This window comes from Coregonus clupeaformis, chromosome 35 (assembly GCF_020615455.1).
Source record: "Coregonus clupeaformis isolate EN_2021a chromosome 35, ASM2061545v1, whole genome shotgun sequence".
NCBI classification, from domain to species: domain Eukaryota; kingdom Metazoa; phylum Chordata; class Actinopteri; order Salmoniformes; family Salmonidae; genus Coregonus; species Coregonus clupeaformis.
The window spans coordinates 20,950,807-20,967,038 of record NC_059226.1 but is presented as its reverse complement, the minus strand read 5'-3'; the positions used below and the strand labels follow the sequence as shown (position 1 = coordinate 20,967,038).

At 43.1% G+C, this 16,232-nt stretch overlaps 1 protein-coding gene across 1 annotated transcript in view; it reads right to left on the bottom strand.

The window, feature by feature from the left end:
• Window positions 1-15,787, bottom strand: part of LOC121550172 (ras-related protein Rab-26-like) — a 127,218-nt gene extending 111,431 nt beyond the window's left edge. Inside the window, exons 1-2 of the mRNA XM_045210912.1 lie at window positions 15,157-15,787; window positions 1,484-1,594 (exon numbers count right to left, since the gene is read on the bottom strand). Coding sequence (XP_045066847.1) covers window positions 1,484-1,594; window positions 15,157-15,351 — 306 coding nt within the window. The 5' untranslated portion in view covers window positions 15,352-15,787. The remainder of the gene's footprint in view (window positions 1-1,483; window positions 1,595-15,156) is intronic.
• Window positions 15,788-16,232: the final 445 nt, after the last annotated feature.

Below are 16,232 nucleotides of genomic sequence, written 5' to 3'. Positions count from 1 at the left end.
AAATTTAAGAAATATGTTCCCAAGTATTCCTAGGTGTAATAGAGGGAGATGACATGATCGTATATAAGGTTTGAAATGATTATGTTTTAGTCAAATATAATATCTTTTTGGGCTTCTTGCGGTCAATTTGCAGTCTACAAATTATTTGTAATTATGTTCCGGCCCCCCGACCATCCGCTCATGAAAAAAAATAAAAAAAAGTATGCGGCTGAATCTAGTAGATGATCCCTGCTCTAGAGGAACTGTTGTACTGTAACAAGAGGCCATGCTGAGGGGAGGCAGGGAGAACCTTGAGGGCAATAATTACAAACAACGGCATTGAAATGTAATTTATTTAATAGGATTAAATGGAATTGTCCATTCTAGAGGAATTGTATTTCTATGGTGTAACTCACAAAGGTTTTACAAGCTGGATGAGATCCTGTAGAGGAACGGTTTAACAAGAGGCCATTCAGAGGAGAGCCAGGGAGAAACTTGAGGGTGAAAATATAAATCATTCAGGTCTCACAGCGCAGCAACACAATTAAATAATCAATCAATATGACATGAGCAGACGAGGCAGTAAGCCCCACGGGGGGCCAGCATGAAAAATAAAATAATGTATGCACTCACTAACTGTAAGTCACTCTGGATAAGAGCGTCTGCTAAATGACTAAAATGTAAATGTTATGAGTTCAGAGCCGCTGTGGCTTGCCAGATAACGCTAGGGCATCAGGGTGACTACTCTAAAGGAAAGGCTTTAAGGGCTATAGCTTGCACTAGCCTTGAGTCTATAGAGTCTGCAGTTAAACAGAAACAAGATTAACAAAAGCAGCGCAGTAGTATGACGTCAAGAAGCAATACATAAATACAATGAAGGAGAAACCAACCACACACGCAAATGCAGGCACACATACACACACACCACAGGAGGTTGGTGGCACCTTAATTGGGGAGGACAGGCTCGTGGTAATGGCTGGAGCGGAATGGTATCAAATACTTCAAACACATGGTTTCCATGTGTTTAATGCCTTTCCATTTGCCCCGTTCCGGACATTATTATGAGCCGTCCACCCCTCAGCAGCCTCCACTGGTACACACAAACACTCCCCCCAGACACATTGGAAATTAAATTTCAGAACCCAGACTCATTCCTAGATGCATTTCTTTCTGCCCATGGGGTGCTGGGAATCTGGCGCAGGAGAGGAGACGCCCGTCAGCAGGGGAAGGTTCCTAAATGAAAGCATGTCAAACTAATTTAAGAATCAATGTGTCTTCTAGAGAGACTGGTATCCACAGAGGAAACACTTCCAGCCGGAGGGCTTAAAGACACAGGAAAAGATCTGTTCTGGAAAAAAATCTATTAAAAAGTTCAGCCAGGAATGGCCCCATTTTAAGTACAGATATGAGGTATGAGGGACATCGATTGAATGTTACTCTTTTCATAGAAAACGTGTGTGTGTGTACTTGTGTGTGTGTCCATGTATTATCCATCCCCACTCACCCTGAAGTCGATACCCACAGTAGAGATGAAGCTTCCTGCCAGGAAGGCTCCGTCTTTGAAGCGCACCAACAGACAGGTCTTCCCCACCCCGGAGTCTCCCACCAGCATCACCTACAGCACAGCAAGAGGGACAAACTGAATGAAGGTGTTTTTTTTTACACACACATCCCAAAAGAATGATGGAAGCTGCACAAAGGAAGGTCAAACAGTGAGTGAACATTCTCTTTGTCTCAATGTAAAGGGACAAACTGAACATGACAGGTTCCAGCGCACATCCCCAGAGACACAAAACAGTCCAATAGTCTTTCAACACAACCCCCCCACTCTCCTCCCTCATACCATCCCTGGTCCCAACATATTGGATTGTTCCAGCCACGTTGTTCCAGACATGTTTTTCTAGACACATTGTTAAAGAAACATTGTTCCAAACACATTGTTCTAGACATGTTGTTCCAGCCATGTTTCCATCCCCAGACTCCTGTACACCAGTGGTTCTCAAAAACGTTTTTTGTTTGCTCCAATCACATTTTACTCTGCCTGAAGTACCCCCCTCATCTGCAACTGAGTACCAACTGTGGATAGGACAGGTACCCCATGGGGTACTACAGGTTAAGAATCACTGCTGTGCACAATGGCTATGTCCACTACAGGAGATATCAGACCTCTAACCAGACAACCATTATAACTCCATTCACTTAAGAGACAGACCCAAAGTCAATAACACAGCTAGACATCAGGAACACAAGTGGCCATAAGGAAGTCACCTAGACATTATTGCACATCTGGCCATTTGTTTTGTTTAGAATTACTATCAGATTCATTCATTAAAACCTTGATTAAAGCGCTCTGTCTCGACATCTTGGTATCTGGCCAGTAGGGATGAGAGCGTGACTGGGCATCTGGACATTAGGTTGTCCTCTTAATTTTGGCCAGATAGCAATGCTGAATTCTGTGCCTGTGTCTGTCTGCATGTGCGAGGGTCCTGCTGCACACATTACTCTCTTTCCGGCGTTATAGGGTTGATGTGGTTAGTGTTATCAGGTTAGCTGGGGGACCACAGGGCCCCGGGGCCTCAGTCTGAAGGATTATCATGTCATCCCAGGAGGGGAGGATGATGGAGGGAGAGATGCAGTAGAGATCCAGCCAGGTCAGGTCGATAAAATCTCAGCGGCATCTTCATTCCTCTCATCTTCTCTCCTGTTCCCACATCCTCTCTTATCCTTATCTACCCCTCTTCTCTCCTCCCCCCTCATCCTCTCTTATCCTTATCTACCCCTCTTCTCTCCTCCCCCCTCATCCTCTCTTATCCTTATCTACCCCTCTTCTCTCCTCCCCCCTCATCCTCTCTTATCCTTATCTACCCCTCTCTCTCCTCCCCCCTCATCCTCTCTTATCCTTATCTACCCCTCTTCTCTCCTCCCCCCTCATCCTCTCTTATCCACTGTATTTTACTCTGTCTTAAAACAGCAGTTTTTAACCTCTTAAGGATCGGACCCCTTTTTTCAATTTCTGCCTAAAATGACATACCCAAATCTAACTGCCTGTAGCTCAGGACCTGAAGCAAGGATATGCATATTCTTGATACCATTTGAAAGGAAACTATTTGAAGTTTGTGGAAATGCAAAATTAATGTAGGAGAATATCACATTAGATCTGGTAAAAGATAATACAAACATGGGTTTTCTATTTATTTATTTTTTCATCATCTTTGAAATGCAAGAAAAAGCAGTTTAGGGGCAATTAATTTAAGCCACTAGATGGCAGCAGTTTGTGTGCAAAGTTTCAGATTGATCCAGTGAAGCATTGCAATACTGGACTATTTTGTATCAAGTCTGCCGAATTGGTCAATTGATACATTTTCAAATACATAACTATAGAGAACATACAAAAATGATATGGTAATACAAAATGTATGTTTACACACTCCCAGGAATGTCATTAATGATGGATCATTAGCTTATACACTAACTTTCACACATCTAGATGGCCGGGCGGGGTGGGTGTGGAGCCAGAGACAGCAGGGGTTCAAACTGTAGAACCCAGTTCCTACATTTGAATATAAAAATTGATTTTATCAAACAAAACTATGCTACATTTTACCTCTGGGACCCTCAGGATGACAAAATCAGAGCAAGATTATTGAATGTAAGTACATTATTTACATTCAGAGGTGAAAGTATCAAACCATACGTTTTTTTTTTGTTGTGCACTCTCCTCAAACAACAGCATGGTATTTTTTCACTGTAATAGCTACTGTAAATTGGACAGTGCAGTTAGATTAACAAGAATTTAAGCTTTCTCCCATATAAAAACATGTCTATGTCCTGGAAAGTTTGCTGTTACTTACAGTCATGCTAATCACATTAGTGCATGTTAGCTCAACCGTCCCGTATACGGGACACTGATCCCTTAGAGGTTAACAGACCCAGGCAGAGTGAATAGAGCAGGAAGTGAAGTACCCTGTTTTTCCTCTGTTAAATCATCTCCCAGACTATCTGCTGCTCCACAGAGTGTGCGGTGAGTGACATATCAAATGAAATTTTATTTGTCACATGCGCCAAATAGAACAGTGAAATGCTTACTTACAAGCCCTTAACCAACAACGTAGTTAAGAAAGAATACCATTTTTTTAATATATATATATATATATATATATATATATATATATATATATATATATATATATATATATATATATATATATATATACATACAGTGGGGAGAACAAGTATTTGATACACTGCTGATTTTGCAGGTTTTCCTACTTACAAAGCATGTAGAGGTCTGTCATTTTTATCATATGTACACTTTTAGACGGAATCTAAAACAAAAATCTAGAAAATCACATTGTATGATTTTTAAGTAATTAATTTGCATTTTATTGCATGACATAAGTATTTGATACATCAGAAAAGCAGAACTTAATATTTGGTACAGAAACCTTTGCTTGCAATTACAGAGATCATACGTTTCCTGTAGGTCTTGACCAGGTTTGCACACACTGCAGCAGGGATTTTGGCCCACTCCTCCATACAGACCTTCTCCAGATCCTTCAGGTTTCGGGGCTGTCGCTGGCAATACGGACTTTCGGCTCCCTCCAAAGATTTTCTATTGGGTTCAGGTCTGGAGACTGGCTAGGCCACTCCAGGACCTTGAGATGCTTCTTACGGAGCCACTCCTTAGTTGCCCTGGCTGTGTGTTTCGGGTCGTTGTCATGCTGGAAGACCCAGCCACGACCCATCTTCAATGCTCTTACTGAGGGAAGGAGGTTGTTGGCCAAGATCTCGAGATACATGGCCCCATCCATCCTCCCCTCAATACGGTGCAGTCGTCCTGTCCCCTTTGCAGAAAAGCATCCCCAAAGAATGATGTTTCCACCTCCATGCTTCACGGTTGGGAGGGTGTTCTTGGGGTTGTACTCATCCTTCTTCTTCCTCCAAACACGGCGAGTGGAGTTTAGACCAAAAAGCTCAATTTTTGCCTCATCAGACCACATGACCTTCTCCCATTCCTCCTCTGGATCATCCAGATGGTCATTGGCAAACTTCAGATGGGCCTGGACATGCGCTGGCTTGAGCAGAGGGACCTTGCGTGTGCTGCAGGATTTTAATCCATGACGGCGTAGTGCGTTACGGCCGCGACCGGGAGACCCATGGGGCGGCGCACAATTGGCCCAGCGTCGTCCAGGGTAGGGGAGGGAATGGCCGGCAGGGATGTAGCTCAGTTGATAGAGCATGGCGTTTGCAACGCCAGGGTTGTGGGTTTGATTCCCATGGGGGGCCAGTATGAAAAATACAAAAAATAATGTATGCACTCACTAACTGTAAGTCGCTCTGGATAAGAGCGTCTGCTAAATGACTAAAATGTAAATGTAATGGTTTTCTTTGAGACTGTGGTCCCAGCTCTCTTCAGGTCATTGACCAGGTCCTGCCGTGTAGTTCTGGGCTGATCCCTCACCTTCCTCATGATCATTGATGCCCCACGAGGTGAGATCTTGCATGGAGCCCCAGACCGAGGGTGATTGACCGTCATCTTGAACTTCTTCCATTTTCTAATAATTGCGCCAACAGTTGTTGCCTTCTCACCAAGCTGCTTGCCTATTGTCCTGTAGCCCATCCCAGCCTTGTGCAGGTCTACAATTTTATCCCTGATGTCCTTACACAGCTCTCTGGTCTTGGCCATTGTGGAGAGGTTGGAGTCTGTTTGATTGAGTGTGTGGACAGGTGTCTTTTATACAGGTAACGAGTTCAAACAGGTGCAGTTAATACAGGTAATGAGTGGAGAACAGGAGGGCTTCTTAAAGAAAAACTAACAGGTCTTTGAGAGCCGGAATTCTTACTGGTTCGTAGGTGGTCAAATACTTATGTCATGCAATAAAATGCAAATTACTTACTTAAAAATCATACAATGTGATTTTCTGGATTTTTGATTTCTTTTTTTTTAGATTCCGTCTCTCACAGTTGAAGTGTACCTATGATAAAAATTACAGACCTCTACATGCTTTGTAAGTAGGAAAAGCTGCAAAATCGGCAGTGTATCAAATACTTGTTCTCCCCACTGAAATTAAATAGAGAAATTCCTTCAAAATATCAATAAAATCAAGTATGAGGATTTGAGAAAGTCACCTACAAACCCCAAAGTTCTGTCTCTTATTAATTTATAAGTAACTGTTGTAAGTATCTACTGTTTTCTTACAAAAGTTTAAATTGCTTCTGTAGACTTGAAATCTCTATTAAACGAACCTGTCCCAGCCCTCACCCATCGCCTCAAAGCACACAGTCGAAAGAGCGAAAAAGATAAAAAAAACAACAGGAACAAACTCGAAAGCGGCCGAAAACTGAAATGCAGCAGGAAAAAAGTGTTTAGAGGAAATCAAAATGGAAGACATACAAGACCACTGATAATCTCCCTCGATCTGGGGGCTCCATGCAAGATCTCACCCCGTGGGGTCAAAATGATCACAAGAACGGTGAGCAAAAATCCCAGAACCACACGGGGGGACCTAGTGAATGACCTGCTGAGAGCTGGGACCAAAGTAACAAAGCCAACCATCAGTAACACACTACGCCGCCAGGGACTCAAATCCTGCAGTGCGAGACGTGTCCCCCTGCTTAAGCCAGTACATGTCCAGGCCCGTCTGAAGTGCATTTGGATGATCCAGAAGAGGATTGGGAGAATGTCATATGGTCAGATGAAACCAAAATATAACTTTTTGGTAAAAACTCAACTCGTCATGTTTGGAGGACAAAGAATGCTGAGTTGCATCCAAAGAACACCATACCTACTGTGAAGCATGGGGTTGGAAACATCATGCTTTGGGGCTGTTTTTCTGCAAAGGGACCAGGACGACTGATCCGTGTAAAGGAAAGAATGAATGGGGCCATGTATCGTGAGATTTTGAGTGAAACCCTCCTTCCATCAGCAAGGGCATTGAAGATGAAACGTGGCTGGGTCTTTCAGCATGACAATGATCCCAAACACACCGCCCGGGCAACGAAGGAGTGGCTTCGTAAGAAGCATTTCAAGGTCCTGGAGTGGCCTAGCCAGTCTCCAGATCTCAACCCCATAGAAAATCTTTGGAGGGAGTTGAAAGTCTGTGTTGCCCAGCGACAGCCCCAAAACATCACTGCTCTAGAGGAGATCTGCATGGAGGAATGGGCCAAAATACCAGCAACAGTGTGTGAAAACCTTGTGAAGACTTACAGAAAACGTTTGACCTGTGTCATTGCCAACAAAGGGTATATAACAAAGTATTGAGAAACTTTTGTTATTGACCAAATACTTATTTTCCACCATCATATGCCAATAAATTCATTAAAAAATCCTACAATGTGATTTTCTGGAATTTTTTTCTAATTTTGTCTGTCATAGTTGACGTGTACCTATGATGAAAATTACAGGCCTCTCTCATCTTTTTAAGTGGGAGAACTTGCACAATTGGTGGCTGACTAAATACTTTTTTTCCCCACTGTATATGTGTATATATATATATATATATATACATACATACATATACACACATATACATACACACACACACACATACAATATAAAATAAAAGTACCAAATAATTAAAGTGCAGCAGTAAAAATAATAATAGCGAGGATATATACAGGGGGTACCGGAAACAAGTCAATGTGCGGGGGCACCGGTTAGTCGAGGTAATATGTATATGTAGGTAAAGTTATTAAAGTGACTACGCATAGATAATAAACAGGGGGGGGCTTCAGATGTTCAGAAGTCTTATGGATTGGGGGTAGAAGCTGTTTAGAAGCCTCTTGGACCTAGACTTGGCGCCCAGGTACCGCTTGCCGTGCGGTAGCAGAGAGAACAGTCTATGACTAGGGTGGATGGAGTCTGACAATTTTTAGGGCCTTTCTCTGACACCACCTGGTATAGAGGTCCTGGATGGCAGGAAGCTTGGCCCCAGTGATGTACTGGGCCGTACGCACTACCCCCTGTAGTGCCTTGCGGTTGGAGGCCGAGCAGTTGCCATACCCAAGCAGTGATGCAACCAGTCAGGATGCTCTTGATGGAACAGCTGTAGAACCTTTTGAGGATCTGCGGATCCATGCAAAATCTTTTCAGTCTCCTGAGGGGGAATAGGTTTTGTCATTCCCTCTTCACGACTGTCTTGGTGTGCTTGGACCATGTTAGTTTGTTGGTGATGTGGACACCAAGGAACTTGAAGCTCTCAACCTGCTCCACTACTGCCCCGTCGATGAGAATGGGGGCGTGCTCGGTCCTCTTCTTTTTCCTGTAGTCCACAATCATCTCCTTTGTCTTGATCACGTTGAGGGAGAGGCCAGGTCTCTGACCTCCTCCCTATTGGCTGTCTCGTCATTGATCAGGCCTACCCCTGTTGTGTCGTCGGTAAACTTAATGATGGTGTTGGAGTCGTGCCTGGCCATGCAGTCATGGGTGAACAGGGAGTACAGGAGGGGACTGAGCACGCACCCGAGGGGCCCCCGTGTTGAGGATCAGCGTGGCGGATGTGTTGTTACCTACCCTTACCACCTGGGGGCGGCCCATCAGGAAGTCCAGGATCCAGTTGCAGAGGGAGGTGTTTAGTCCCAGGGTCCTTAGCTTAGTGATGAGCTTTGAGGGCACTATGGTGTTGAACGCTGAGCTGTAGTCAATGAATAGCATTCTCACATAGGGGTTCCTTTTATCCAGGTGGGAAAGGGCAGTGTTGAGTGCAATAGAGATTGCATCATCTGTGGATGTGTTGGGGCGGTATGCAAATTGGAGTGGGTCTAGGGTTTCTGGGATAATGGTGTTAATGTGAGCCATGACCAGCCTTTCAAAGCACTTCATGGCTACAGACGTGAGTGCTACGGGTCGGTAGTCATTTAGGCAGGTTACCTTAGTGTTCTTGTGCACAGGGACTTTGGTGGTCTGCTTGTAACATGTTGGTATTACAGACTCAGACAGGGAGAGGTTGAAAATGTCAGTGAAGACACTTGCCAGTTGGTCAGCGCATGCTCGGAGTACACATCCTGGTAATCCTTGTGAATGTTGACCAGCTTAAAAGTCTTACTCACATCGGCTACGAAGAGCGTGATCAGTAAAAATTTGCATTCAAATTGCCATTGATAAAATGCAATTGTGCTTGTTGTCTGTAGCTTATGCCTGCCCATACCATAACCCCACTGCCACCACGGGGCACTCTGTTGACAACATTGACATCAGCAAACCACCCGCCCACACACAGAGTTTGCGGTTGTGAGGCCGGTTGGACGTACTGCCAAATTCTCTAAAACGGAGGTGGCTTATGGTATAGAAATGAACAATAAATTCTCTGGCAACAGCTCTGATGGACATTCCTGCAGTCGGCATGCCAATTGCGCACTCCCTCAAAACTTGAGACATCTGTGGCATTGTGTAATGATCATGCTGTTTAATCAGCTTATTGATATGCCACAACAGTCAGGTGGATGGATTATCTTGGCAAAGGCAAATGCTCACTAAAAGGGATGTAAAACAATTTGTTAACAAAATTTGAGATAAATAAGCTTTTTGTGCATATGGAAAATTTCAGGGATCTTATATTTCAGCTCATTAAACATATATTTTCGTTCAGTATATCCTCACTCGTATTGGAGCAACAGGAGTGTATCAGAGAAATAGGCTACCATTCAGACAGCCTAACTAACAGTGACTCATCAACAGGATGGTGATTGGGAAGAAAGCTGTCAATCAATCAGTTAAACGCTCATCAAAACACAACAACCTGTTCTTTAAAAACCATGTTGGTTCATCCTAACAACCACCACTTCCCTTTGTTTAATCAGTTGGCTCGTCCTAAAATACATATTTCTATGGAAAAAGATATGCTACATTCAGAGGTAAATAAATGTAGTAGAGAAATGACACTCAGCGGGGAATACAATATTTCCAATACTCAGAGATAAGAGAAAAACAAGCAACCAGTCATCACATCAAACAGTCACTTCAAAGACAGACAGGCACATCACCAGAAGGAGAGCCGGGGTAAGAGAGTTTGGCTCCACATTTAGGTACAGTGGGGAAAAAAAGTATTTAGTCAGCCACCAATTGTGCAAGTTCTCCCACTTAAAAAGATGAGAGGCCTGTAATTTTCCTCATAGGTACACGTCAACTATGACAGACAAAATGAGAAAAACATTTCCAGAAAATCACATTGTAGGATTTTTAATATATTTATTTGCAAATTATGGTGGAAAATAAGTATTTGGTCAATAACAAACGTTTCTCAATACTTTGTTATATACCCTTTTGTTGGCAATGACACAGGTCAAACGTTTTCTGTAAGTCGTCACAAGGTTTTCACACACTGTTGCTGGTATTTTGGCCCATTCCTCTAGAGCAGTGATGTTAAGGGGCTGTCGCTGGGCAACACGGACTTTCAACTCCCTCCAAAGATTTTCTATGGGGTTGAGATCTGGAGACTGGCTAGGCCACTCCAGGACCTTGAAATGCTTCTTACGAAGCCACTCCTTCGTTGCCCGGGCGGTGTGTTTGGGATCATTGCCATGCTGAAAGACCCAGCCACGTTTCATCTTCAATGCCCTTGCTGATGGAAGGAGGTTTTCACTCAAAATCTCACGATACATGGCCCCATTCATTCTTTCCTTTACATGGATCAGTCGTCCTGGTCCCTTTGCAGAAAATCAGCCCCAAAGCATGATGTTTCCACCCCCATGCTTCACAGTAGGTATGGTGTTCTTTGGATGCAACTCAGCATTCTTTGTCCTCCAAACATGACGAGTTGAGTTTTTACCAAAAAGTTCTATTTTGGTTTCATCTGACCATATGACATTCTTCCAATCCTCTTCTGGATCATCCAAATGCACTCTAGCAAACTTCAGACGGGCCTGGACATGTACTGGCTTAAGCAGGGGGACATGTCTCGCACTGCAGGATTTGAGTCCCTGGCGGCGTAGTGTGTTACTGATGGTAGGCTTTGTTACTTTGGTCCCAGCTCTCTGCAGGTCATTCACTAGGTCACCCCGTGTGGTTCTGGGATTTTTGCTCACAGTTCTTGTGATCATTTTGACCCCACGGGATGAGATCTTGCGTGGAGCCCCAGATCGAGGGAGATTATCAGTGGTCTTGTATGTCTTCCATTTCTTAATAATTGCTCCCACAGTTGATTTCTTCAAACCAAGCTGCTTACCTATTGCAGATTCAGTCTTCCCAGCCTGGTGCAGGTCTACAATTTTGTTTCTGGTGTCCTTTGACAGCTCTTTGGTCTTGGCCATAGTGGAGTTTGGAGTGTGACTGTTTGAGGTTGTGGACAGGTGTCTTTTATACTGATAACAAGTTCAAACAGGTGTCATTAATACAGGTAACGAGTGGAGGACAGAGGAGCCTCTTAAAGAAGAAGTTACAGGTCTGTGAGAGCCAGAAATCTTGCTTGTTTGTAGGTGACCAAATACTTATTTTCCACCATAATTTGCAAATAAATTCATTAAAAATCCTACAATGTGATTTTCTGGATTTTTTTTCTCTCATTTTGTCTGTCATAGTTGACGTGTACCTATGATGAAAATTACAGGCCTCTCTCATCTTTTTAAGTGGGAGAACTTGCACAATTGGTGGCTGTCTAAATACTTTTCCCCCCCACTGTATGGCACAGAAAGGGAGAGAGACAGAGAGAGAGAGAGAGAGGGAGATGGAGAGAGGGGGGGAGGAGAGGAAAATGATAAGAGAGGAGAGAGAAACAGAGACAGACATGGGCACTGACAGTAAATCTCAGTAAGACAAAAAATAATGGTGTTCCAAAAAAGGTCCAATTGCCAGGACCACAAATACAAATTCCATCTAGACACCGTTGCCCTAGAGCACACAAAAAACTATACATACCTCGGCATAAACATCAGTGCCACAGGTAACTTCCACAAAGCTGTGAACGATCTGAGAGACAAAGGCAAGAAGGGCCTTCTATGCCATCAAAAGGAACATAAAATTCGACACACCAATTAGGATCTGCCAAAAAATACTTGAATCAGTTATAGAACCCATTGCCCTTTATGGTTGTGAGGTCTGGGGTCCACTCACCAACCAAGAATTCACAAAATGGGACAAACACCAAATTGAGACTCAGAATTCTGCAAAAATATCCTCTGTGTACAACGAAAAACACCAAATAATGCATGCAGAGCAGAATTAGGCCGATACCCACTAATTATCAAAATCCAGAAAAGAGCCGTTAAAAAACACTTAAAAGGAGGTGATTCCCAAACCTTCCATAACAAAGCCATCACCTACAGAGAGATGAACTTGGAGAAGAGTCCCCTGAGTAAGCTGGTCCTGGTGCGCTGTTCACAAACACAAACAGACCCCACAGAGCCCCAGGACCTATGGCAGTCTCTATGGGGGTGCCACAGGGTTCAATTCTTGGGCCGACTCTTTTCTCCGTGTATATCAATGATGTCGCTCTTGCTGCTGGTGACTCTCAGATCCACCTCTACGCAGACGACACCATTTTGTATACATCTGGCCCTTCATTGGACACTGTGTTAACAAACCTCCAAACGAGCTTCAATGCCATACAACACTCCTTCAGTAGCCTCCAACTGCTCTTAAACACTAGTAAAACTAAATGCATGCTCTTCAATCGAACGCTGCTGGCACCCGCCCACCCGACTAGAATCCCCACTCTCGACGGGTCTGACCTAGAGTATGTGGACAACTACAAATACCTAGGTGTCTGGTTAGACTGTAAACTCTCCTTCCAGACTCACATTAAGAATCTCCAATCCAAAGTTAAATCTAGAATCGGCTTCCTATTTCGCAACAAAGCCTCCTTCACTCATGCTGCCAAACATGCCCTCGTAAAACTGACTATCCTACCGATCCTTGACTTCGGCGATGTCATTTACAAAATAGCCTCCAACACTCTACTCAGCAAATTGGATGTAGTCTATCACAGTGCCATCCGTTTTGTCTCCAAAGCCCCATACACTACCCACCACTGTGACCTGTACGCTCTTGTTGGCTGGTCCTCACTACATGTTCGTCGCCAAACCCACTGGCTCCAGGCCATCTATAAATCACTGCTAGGCAAATCCCCGCCTTATCTTAGCTCATTGGTCACCATAGCAGCACCCACCCGTAGTCTACGCTCCAGCAGGTATATCTCACTGGTCATTCCCAAAGCCAACACCTCCTTTGGCCGCCATTCCTTCCAGTTCTCTGCTGCCAATGACTGGAACGAATTGCAAAAATCTCTGAAGCTGGAGACTCTTCTCCCTCACTAACTTTAAGCATCAGTTGTCAGAGCACCTTACCGATCACTGCACATGTACACAGCCCATCTGAAATTAGCCCACCCAACTACCTCATCCCTATATTGTTATTTATTTTGCTCTTTTGCACCCCAGTATCTCTATTTGCACATAATCTCTTGCACATCTAGCATTCCAGTGTTAATACTAATTGTAATTATTTTGCACTATAGCCTATTTATTGCCTTACCTCCATAACTTGCTACATTTGCACACACTGTATATATATTTTCTGTTGTATTTTATGACCTTATGTTTTTTTTACCCCATATGTAACTCTGTGTTGTTGTTTTTATCGCACTGCTTTGCTTTATCTTGGCCAGGTCGCAGTTGTAAATGAGAACTTGTTCTCAACTGGCTTACCTGGTTAAATAAAGGTGAAATAAAAATAAAATAAAAAGGACAACAACACAATTAGACCCAACCAAAAAAAGAGAATTACTTGACACATTGGAAAGAAATAAAAAAAAAACAGAGCAAACTAGAATGCTATTTGGCCTTAAACAGAGAGTACACAGTGGCAGAATACCTGACCACTGTGACTGACCCAAACTTAAGGAAAGCTTTGACTATGTACAGACTCAGTGAGCATAGCCTTGCTATTGAGGAAGGCCGCCGTAGGCAGACCAGACTTTTTTTTCCACCTTTATTTAAATCAGGTAAGCCAGTTGAGGACAAGTTCTCATTTACAACTGCTCTCAAGAGAAGACAGGCCATGTGCACACTGCCCACAAAATGAGGTGGAAACTGCACTTCCTAACCTCCTGTCAAATGTATGACCATATTAGAGACATATTTCCCTCAGATTACACAGATCCACAAAGAATTCGAAAACAAACCCAATTTTGATACACTCCCTTATCTACTGGGTGAAAAACCACAGTGTGCCATCACAGCAGCAATATTTGTGACCTGTTGCCACATGAAAAGGGCAACCAGTGAAGAACAAACACCATTGTAAATACAACCCATATGTTTATTTATTTTCCCATTTGTACTTTAACTATTTGCACATTGTGACAACACTGTATATATATACATAATATGATATTTGAAATGTCTTTATTCTTTTGGAACTTCTGAGTGTAATGTTTACTGTTAATATTTATTGTTTATTTCATTTTGGTTTACTATCTACTTCACTTTCTTTGGCAATGTTAACATACGTTTCCCATGCCAATAAAGCCCTTAAATTGAATTGAGAGAGAGAGCGCACTTTGAAGCAGTGACAGGATGAATGAATACCCATCATAACCTGTTGATTAGCCTTAAGACTATATGGCTACACTAGTACACAGAAAACTGCCAAATAGAGAATCAATTATGAGATTTGTTGGCTCTTGGTCCCATGTGACCTTCATTGGTTACTGAGGTGCTATCGATTGTCTTTAGTGACACAGCTGTGGCAGAGGCATTAGCTCGGTTTGATGAATGAGTGTTTTGTGGTCTTGTAAAACACCCCAGGCTTGACAAAGTGAACAGGAAAAGGTCACTGTGGTGATTAAAGTTATACACAACATAACATTTACAACCCATTAGTCCTTTCAAACATGTAGGCTAACCTAGGTCTAGGCCTACTTGCTTGACGTGCATTCACACATTACATGTATTATCTGTAGCCTATCAACCTGTCATCTATAGCCTATCAACCTGTCATCTGTAGCCTATCAACCTGTCATCTGTAGCCTATCAACCTGTCATCTGTAGCCTATCAACCTGTCATCTGTAGCCTATCAACCTGTCATCTGTAGCCTATCAACCTGTCATGATTATGCCACTAATATGTGATGATATGCTGTTGAATCATAACAGCCTAACAAACTAGCAATATGCTGAGATAAAATAATGAAGTAACCTAATGTTATTGTTTACAAATTAAGGGCTATGCTTAGGTGCACTTACCTTGAATGCGATGTCATAAAACTCGCTGCTGTTGCTGAGTGAGGGTCTGCTCGGATGAACCACACCGTTCGCCTGCACCACGCTCCCGGTCCCTGCGGTGCACTTCCCACTTTTCCCGTTCTGTTTTCCGATGGGGCTGCCTGTCGTCAGGCTGGTGTTGGCGTTTTTGCCCTTACCCGCCTTTTTGCGGGACATTTCACTCCAAACAGTTAAAAGATTATAAGAAAGTGTGACGTTTGAGAGTGGCGCGAAAGATTTGAGCGGTTGCGCACGATAAACAAGTCAAATTATTAGTTTTTGTTTTAGAAGTTGTGCAGTGGGACTGAAATAAAAAAATTCCTTCCCGGTTTCACCTGCACGTTGAAATCATGCCTAGCGACACTTTCCTCATGTCACAATAAAACTTGAGTGAACGGTTCGACTTGGGTCTTCACTCTGTAGAGCAAAACGCACACTGCTAGGCTACCTCCTGAAACACAGCTGACTTGCACTCTTATCCTTGTTCAGGTCCCTCCCGCTTCTTCCTTGCCAATGATGAGACTGGGCTTTCAGCAGCCTTTTCCAATAACAATAGGCAGCAGGCGTTATTAACAGCGACCAGCAAGCAACGCACGAACAAACGCCACCTTGCAAGACAAGCGAAGCTTTGCACGCTGCGCGTGCTGCTTGTAGGAATTTTGAAACACTTTCAAAGGAGCACTGCATTTTAACAGCCATTCAGCACCATGAAAAGCGCACATTCAAATAAATCCACCGGCTATCTGTAAAGTGGAGCAATATTGAGCTGTTTAGGCTGAAAACAAACAATTATGATTCATTATCTTTCAAACTCATAGTTTTTCTTTGTATGTGCTCGTTAAGTGGCCAATTGTTGTTATATGAGTCAACAAAGTATGCCTACCAGTTCTTTGGAAGAGTAATCATTTTAAAATGCCGCTAAATCGGGGTTGTCACTAGTTACCACAACTACAAAGTCAAATTGGCTATAGGCCTATCGTAAAAATTCATGAAAAAAATAATCTGCTTTTTGGTCTTCATTTAAGGTTAGGTTTAAAATCAGATTATAAGAAGATAAA